Source organism: Malus domestica, chromosome 09, assembly GCF_042453785.1.
Source record: "Malus domestica chromosome 09, GDT2T_hap1".
Classification (NCBI taxonomy): Eukaryota; Viridiplantae; Streptophyta; class Magnoliopsida; order Rosales; family Rosaceae; genus Malus; species Malus domestica.
In genome coordinates, this window is record NC_091669.1 from 32,508,712 (window position 1) to 32,517,429 (window position 8,718).

Here is an 8,718-nt window from a genome sequence, read left to right on the forward strand (position 1 = left end):
ATATCCAACCACTTGTATTATGACATTTGATATACATGTGGAGTAAAAAATAATCACAAGGCGACACGTGGATTTTTTATAAAAATAACAAGATTACCCTCGAGGCACACCGGATTTCCTACGCGCGAGCAGTGGACAACCATTCTTCAATCAAGCCAAAAGTGCCCAAAATAGGTAACAAATTCAAAATTATTTTGTCCATCCTCATCCTATTTTCTCCATAAGGTATTTGTTCCATAACCTTCAAAACATTTTAATGGATTTATTACCCAATTAATCCATTAATTGCCAATTAAATCACCCATCTCACACAAAAATATCCCAAAGGGTCGGCCACCTTTTCTCCAAAGGGGATTGGCCATGCCCTATATATATCACCCCATTTTCTCTAAAAACCTAAGTTCCACACTCTTGCAAAACTCCCAAAAACTCTCCAAATACTCTCCAAATACTTTTCTTTCTAAATTCTAACTTTGGCATCGGAGGTTCTTCGGCCAAAGCCCCCCCATTCATCGTGGACGTGTGAGGCTCTTGACCTTGACCTAAGGTGTTAATTGTTTTGTAGATGCAATTTTGTCTAGGAAGAAGAAGGCAGAAATTTGCATCTACAAATTGGTGCTTTCATTAAGAGTTGAGTCCCACACTCGTAGAAGACACTCGCATCCAATGTTTTCTATTTTTCTTGTCCATTTGTAGATTTTTCGTATGTTCTTATTATTAGAATTTTTTATTTGCAAAAATTCTTTGATAAAACGTAAAAGAGAAGTACAATGGCTAGAAATTTAGAAAATTCAACAAATGAAAATTTTAACATTTAAGAGATGAGACCATGACGATCCATGAGGCTAAATGTGACAATAGGTGGAATGGCACCACCATCACGAGTTTCCACCACGGGAACCACCGTGGTGGCTACCACGGTAGCCACCCACGACAAGGTCCATGGTGTCACCACCACGGCCCGAGCCGTGCCATCCAAGGCGGCTCACAGCATTAAGGCCACGGCCCAAGCCATGTCACTCCACGCCTAATGTGTTTCCAAGCCGAGCCTAAGCCTCGCACCCATGTGCATCATACGCCAAGCAGCCCACTCCCGTGACCCAGCCTGCTCCTGCCGAGCAGCCCTTTCTGGTAGCCCAGCCTGCTCCCGTGGCATTCCAAGTAGCCTAGATCGGCCCAAGAATATCTCAACCATTTGGACTAACCATCGAGCCGGGGACATTTTCACCATGTTTCTCCGCGAATTTGACATTTCCCAATTCAAATCTTGTGCCCGGAGCCTACCACACTTCCACTGCTTAAGGTGACATATTATTTCCAAGCTTTTCTAATCCAAATGGTGAACAACACTTGTCTCGACAAGTTATAGAGTTGACGAGCGCCCTTGCACAACAGACAACCCTGGTGAACAACTCTTGTAACGCACCAGGATCCATTGTGCCCCGGACAAGATGTCCCGAAGAAGGATAAGGGCAGACAAACCTTTCCACCAGCGTCCCGACAAGGAGCTACTTGACCAGTCACGAACCGAGTGTTCTAACGGAGTACACTCCCGACTAGACCCTGAGATAACGTATACTACCGTGTTATCGCGTTGAGGAGCGTGCACTCTTAATTAGGCCCACGGACAAACATACACTCATGGTTGTGGCCACACTCCGATAATCAACATGAGCAATCTTCTAGGTGAAATGTTCATTCACGGTAAGGCCCGCAAGGAGCATCTTTCACCTTACATCGGAGTAGGCAGCATAGCAGACGGAGATAAGCAATCACTCAATCCGACTCAAGTTCAACCAGCAGCTTACGAGTTACTCGCTCTCCTGCTAGAAACATACCACACCGATCCCAGCAGCGACATAGACGAGCCGAACATATGGAATAGCAGCCTAGACTAGCAGGTCACGACTGGGGGCAACCGAGGGCTCTGCCACCCCAACAAAGGCAAATTCAGGAAGAAGTAGAAATACTCATGACCGAGCGATTGCGTGATTTCCCGCACAACGAAGCTATTGACAAGGCACTTCGATGATATATGACCAACATAAGCGAGTTATCTTTCAATGACAAGATTGAGCAGACGGGACTACCTCATATAGATTGCCGGATATAAAGACTTCTTCTGTTCCGACAAATGCAACATCTCAACCTAATGGCATGCCGGGGGGTAGACGAGTACCAGAAGGATACACCAGTCCAACTACCAAGAACTGGGGGCAGACCTTGTTCTCAACACTACAGATAATTCCTCCTACTGCGCACAACCTGGCCCAAGCCAGCCTCATCTCTGATTTCACAACCACGCCTGCTTGCTCCACGGCTCCCAGCAGCCATTGATCTATCACCATGGCTCATAACTGTGCCAATCTTGCACCATGGCTCCCAGCTATGCCGATCTTGCCATGTGGCTCGTGCCAACCAAGCCTCAAAAAGGCACACGACGAAACACCTAATGATGGCACAATGATTATGGGAGCAGCTCACTGCGCTTACACCCTTACGCGAGGTCCACAAGCAGTTTGAAGTCTCAAGCAGATCGCCAAACATGACCTCGCAGGCTAAGGATTATTTCGGTTGTCCCAGCAGTCCAGTTTTCCTTAGCTGCACTCACGACAACGACTTCCATGCTCTCCAGTGCGAGAGGGTAAACCAATTCTCCGACACCCATATGGGTCTGCTCTCCAGTGCGAGAGGATAAACTAATTGCTTTCCAGTGCGATAGGGTAAACCAATTTCCCGACACCCGTATGGGTCTGCTCTCCAGTGCGAGAGGATAAACTAATTGCTCTCCAGTGCGAGAGGATAAACTAATTGCTCTCCAGTGCGAGAGGGTAAACTAATTCCCCGACACCCTTATGGGTTTGCTTTCTAGTGCGAGAGGATAAATTAATTGCTCTCCAGTGCGAGAGGTAAACTAATTCCCCGACACCCATATGGGTAAGCTCTCTAGTGCGAGAAGGCCACATAACTTAAAAGATCAAATGCTTGAAGATCAACTAGGTAGTAAATTGTCAGGGGGCAGCAGCCACTTTTGCACTTAACAGTTCGCTTATCCGACATTTCATCTTTAGCATCTCCGATCTTGGTAGCTTTATCCTTGACTGCTCCATCTACGGCAGTTGAGAAATCAAACTTAAGCAGTTTCCTTATTTTTGGCAAGCAGCCCAGACGTGGCAGCCCAAACCGTTGCCCATGCCATGCCACTTCCTCGGCCCATGCCGAGCCAATCCTTGGCTTTAATCAAGCCCAGTAGCATAAGCAATGGCCCCTGCCACACCACCTCCTTGGCCCATGCCAAGCCTACTCCTGGCCCTTGCCAGCCGACGTGCGGGACCACCCCGACGGCTGCCCCGTGGCAGCACCTCCCAAGAAGAAGACAATGAGAATTAAGTTTTTCTTACATTGGTGCGGCGTGGAGAAGACGAAGAAAACAACGAAAGATGGTCTTTTGCATGGGCAAGTGTAGAAGATTGCTAGGGGAGCGGGAACAAATATCCTTTAAGCTTTCTTTCTCTTGTAGGGTAGAATAAACCGCTCTCCAAAGTTGATTTAACAACCCATTTAAGGTGGAATTAAATAGGCTTTGAGAGAAATTTATTTCTCTTTCCTAGAATGATCTAATTTCACATTAAAGAGGGAATCTACATCAAAATAGGAAGCAGTCCTAAGTTTCCTAGAGCAAGAAGATCTCTACACCTGCTGCCCTTTCCTATGAGCAGCCCAGTAGGTGTAGGGGCATTTATGGAGCCAAAATAATCACAAGGCGACATGTGCATTTTTGATCAAAAGGACAAAATTACCCTCAAGGCACACCGGATTTCGTACGCGCGAGCAGTAGACAACCATTCTTCAATCAAGCCAAAAGTGCCCAAAATAGGTAACAAGTTCAAAATAATTTCATATATTCTCATCCTATATTCTCCATAAGGTATTTGTTCCATTACCTTCAAAACATTACATATAAATTGAATTAATTGGCTAATTAATGAATTTATTACCTAATTAATCCATTAATTGTCAATTAAATCACCCAGCTCACACAAAAATACCTGAAAGGGCCGGCCAACTTTTCTCTAAAAGGGACCGGCCATGCCCTATATATATCACCCCATTTTCTCTAAAAACATAAGTTCCACACTCTTGCAAAACTCCCAAAAACTCTCCAAATACTTCTCTCTAAATTCTAACTTTGGCATCGAAGGTTCTTCGGCCAAAGCCCCCATTCATCGTGGGCGTGTGAGGCTCTTGACCTTGACCTAATGTGTTAATTGTTTTGTAGGTGCAATTTTGTCCAGGAAGAAGAAGGCGGAAATTTGCATCCACAATACCAAGCCGTGTTTTCGTCACATTGAAAAATCTAAGTTAATTCCATATTAATTATCATGATACGGGCAAAGATTAATTTTGAAAGATAAATAGTAACTGTCATAGTCTTCCTAGCCCTTATCGAGGCAAAAGGAGTGGAATTACTTTAAGCACTTGGGCGTGCTTTTAACACACTTTTACAAGTTAAGAGTGTTTAAAATTTTTATTCCAAGCTTAATTTAAACACACTTATTTATCAAAATTCAAACCCAGCCATTCCACAAATAATTCTAAAATATGATATTGCGGTATAAAGCACATTGCCTTTTCAAAAAGCACTTTTACAAAAATCCTACGGTCAAAACATCTGGGATACCAGATACTGCAGAACATAAAAAAAAAAAAAAAAAAGAATCCCCTTTTCAAAAAGCACTTTTTCATATGTTAGAGGACAAGTCAATGTCCCTTTTCAACAATCATTAACCTGATTTGCTTTCTCAACTTGGTGCCAAAACCCGTTTCCACATCAAGTACTGCTATACGCATCCATTCAAAGTTGCAAGCACACATGCAAAATTATTCTTAACCTTAATTGCTTTCTCAATGTGTTGTCGTGTCGTGCCAAAAATTGTCACTTCAAAGTGCTTGCTCATTTTGATGCTGCTAGGCCGGCTCCATTGTACTGTTTATTGTTCAGGTGCAGCCAAAACCCAACCAAGCTGGGTTCCTTTGCCATGCTGTACAATTGACATGATCAATGCATGAAAAGTTCACTGTCGGGTTGATACATTCCGTCTTGGTTGATACATTTAAGCGCATTTTATGTAACTACAGCAACTTTCACCTTCTGTACTCGAAGCTATGCAACATCAATAGCTTTGCTATAACCTCGATGTACTACTTTCGCTGAGCTTTTGTAGCAAAAGATAAAAAATAAAAGAACGATGTCAAACTTCAACATATTCCAATATCTGCATTAACATTTCAATCCACTTAGTAATTCTACACACTTAAGTGAGGAGTTCCTAAATTATAATACACGCAACACTCCAAATTCTACACCCGCTCACGACCTTTTTTTTTTTTTTGTTTTTTCTTTTACCCACCTGAATCTATGAACTCACTGTACTGATACTCTCCTCTTACAATGTGACCTCCAATACAGAGGTTAGTAATAGAGAAACCATTGACTTTATTAAGGTACAGTACAGGTAAAGTTTAGATATATACCTAGAGATAACAGCAACAAGACATTTTAACCCAAGACTTTTGGACGCCAACCCGCAATGACATCTTCTTTCAGGGCACTAGTTTTAACGAATGAATCCAGTGAGAATATACTCTGCATGTCAGAAATTCAGCAGTGTTAGAAACATACTTCGCTAAGTAGAAAATGAGTTCTAGTCCTCACACAAGCACGAGTAAAAAGCAAGAACTACAAGGGCTAAACTCAAAAGGATTACAATTTTTTTGACAATATGGTCATAGAACTTCCATTAACATGGTATCCTTGACATTCTTGCAAGTCCAATTTCAAAATTTATGATGCAAGTCCAGAAAAAAGTGCATCTAGATGTAATTAGCTAATCTTATTAGCAAGTTCCAGGAGTTGTGATGTCAATTTCATAATCAAGATAAACCTCTTGTTACTTAGTAGTGTAAACTTGTTAGCGACACACATTTCAATTTCACATACCTTCATATAAGACTTCACATATGGAAGAGAATCGGGAATTGACCAATCTTTGAAATGCCCCAGAGCAATCTCTAGATGATACAACTTGGGTCCAAGTGAAAAATCAGCAGCAGAAACCACTTTCCCATTGATAAAAGGACCCTTTAATACATAGAGGACAAATGTCAAAGATATATCCATTCAATTTGGTTTTTCTAAGCATGGCTGTACAAGAAGATATTTAACTTCACAAAAAGCACACATAAAGGGCTATTGCACCAAAAGATAGCATCCTAAATCTGTTTTTATTTTCTGATAAATAAGAATATAACCACTGATGGTTTAATCCAACATGGATTTAGTAGGATAAAACATGGTATGACTAGAAGGCACGATGATCATTAATGTTCTTCAAAAAGACATAGCATTGCGATTTTGGTTGTCTACAGGGGTGACATTCATCACTGGGAGTGACTACCTGACTCTGACTCATCTTCTCAGCATGAACATTTTAACTATAGAATTGTGAAAGATTCCGTTTTGTTGTCGGGTATTAAAATTGTAAGATAAGAGAAAGGTATTCACTTGTCTTAGAGGAATTATGTTGTTAAAATTCTAAGAGCAAGCCTATATGGGCTCTTAACCTGTCGATAAATTATCTCCCATGAAATTAATGTTGTGAATCAATTTTTTTACCACTGCACACACACACACACACACACACACACAGAGGCTGTTTACAGTCCATTAGCCAAAATCAGGACTGATTACTAGAGGTTCTATCCCGGGTAAATTACTACGAGTATTTTTGTTGGGTGTAGACTTTAAACATAGGCTGTTTACAGTCCATTAGCCAAAATTAGGACTAATTACTAGAGGTTCTATCCCGGGTAAATTACTACGAGTATTTTTGTTGGGTGTAGACTTTAATTTTTATGTTCTATATAAAAACACGCTCCCGCTAATCATTTGATTATTTCATATGCAAACAAATTAACTTTCATGAACAAGCAAAACAAAATTAGCAAGCTGATATAAATTCAAGGCATCATTTATTCACAAAATGTGAACGAAAACTTCATTAATATGAAGGTACAGCAAAAACTGGAAGGAATGTAGAAGGCCTCACGTTTTCTTTGAGATAATCGTCGAAAGACTTAAGTTCATTTAGCAAAGCTTCTTCTGTTCCATCCTTGGCATCTTTGCTCTTAAGGAAACCGATAAATGTAGAGAAGATCTTCGATCCACTGCAAAGATCAAAACTTCAAATATGAACCTAAACAATTATAATATTATGACAAGACTCAAAAATAGAACTGTGGAATAAATAAGTAAAGGTTCTGACCAGCGGACATTCTGGAGGTGAACTTTACATGATATATTTTTCAAAACAGCCACACAATATCAGGAAAACAAATTTAGTTTAGTTTAAGAAGTTTATAGTTTATAATCATGATGGCAATACTACTCAGCATAAGTAAAATGAAATTCTTGACAAGACTAACATTGACGCTCCGATATTTTGGCCATCAAGCAATTACATATGTCCTAGTGAAAAGTAATGAAAGAGTAATGCATAGTACAGGACATATAACATACACTGAAGCCTTCTCAGGGGGCGTTGCCAGAGGTGGATCAGGGTATTTTTCTTCCAGTGCTTGTGTAATAATATCTGAATCCGCAACCCACTTCTCATCAAGTTTTACCACAGGAACTTTACCTTCTGGGTAAATTTTTAAGAACCTAAACATAGAAACAAATTGATAAAACAAAGTCATTGAACTAAAAAGATAAAACCAAATAGCAGCAGATATTTGCACTTTACGGTTGTATGCAAGAGCATACACAAGTGACAATTTTTCAACCATAGAAAAAGAAACAACACCAAAGAAATAAAATTCAATCCCAGATAAATTCAAGGTAATCACCATTCTGGCTTGTTGCCCAAGTCTACCAACTTCAGGTCATAAGGGAGATGCTTTTCCTCTAGTGTCAGCAACACCCTTTGACAGAAGGGACCTAGGAAAGACAAGTTATCAAACAAACACTTAATAATGTGCTCCCCTGATTCAAATGGTACCGCTACGAACACTAACACATTAAACAATATCCCACTTCAATATTTATACACCATTATGTAACAACGAAACTATAAGAGAACTTAAATTCGACATAGTTATCGGACATTTCCAACAATGCCGGTTGAAATTTACTCTATGTATGTAAAAATGTAAAACTCCAATGTAAAGATATCATCTTTTCATGTTATGTCCATAATTTCGATAGCTATTGAAAATCCCAAACCTTTCCGTTCAATTTTCCCTCCTCCAAAATATGTATAAGAAGAACTACTTTTCTAGAAAATGTACACAAAACTATCAATTTCTATGAATTTGGCGCAATGGATGATCCGAACATAGCAATGCTACAAATCTGCCACATGGGTTGGTGACCCAATTGAAAATTGGGTATTCTCCTGCAATTTCTAGGACACCAAACAGACTTACAGTCACCGAGCTTGTTGGGAACAGTAACGGAAGCCTTGGCACAAACGTCGAGAGGGGCGGCCATTGCCACCGTGAGGGTTCTTGTGGTGCCGCGGCGCCGCAGGGAGTTGGGATTGGTTCTGAATACGACAGCGTTGGGAGGCGGCCGAAGGTGGTGTTTGATGGTGGAGGAGAGCACAGCGGAGGCCGTCGGATGGATTCTGGCGGTGGTCGACATTGCAATATCTAAAG

General features: G+C 41.0%; 1 protein-coding gene across 1 annotated transcript; it reads right to left on the minus strand.

The window, feature by feature from the left end:
* Window positions 1–5,415: 5,415 nt before the first annotated feature.
* Window positions 5,416–8,718, minus strand: LOC103444197 (glutathione S-transferase DHAR3, chloroplastic). Its single transcript, NM_001294110.1, is given in 6 exon segments — window positions 5,416–5,647; window positions 6,002–6,142; window positions 7,110–7,227; window positions 7,580–7,723; window positions 7,909–7,999; window positions 8,488–8,718. Coding segments are annotated over 6 exon segments (798 nt in total). The 5' UTR covers window positions 8,705–8,718; the 3' UTR covers window positions 5,416–5,560.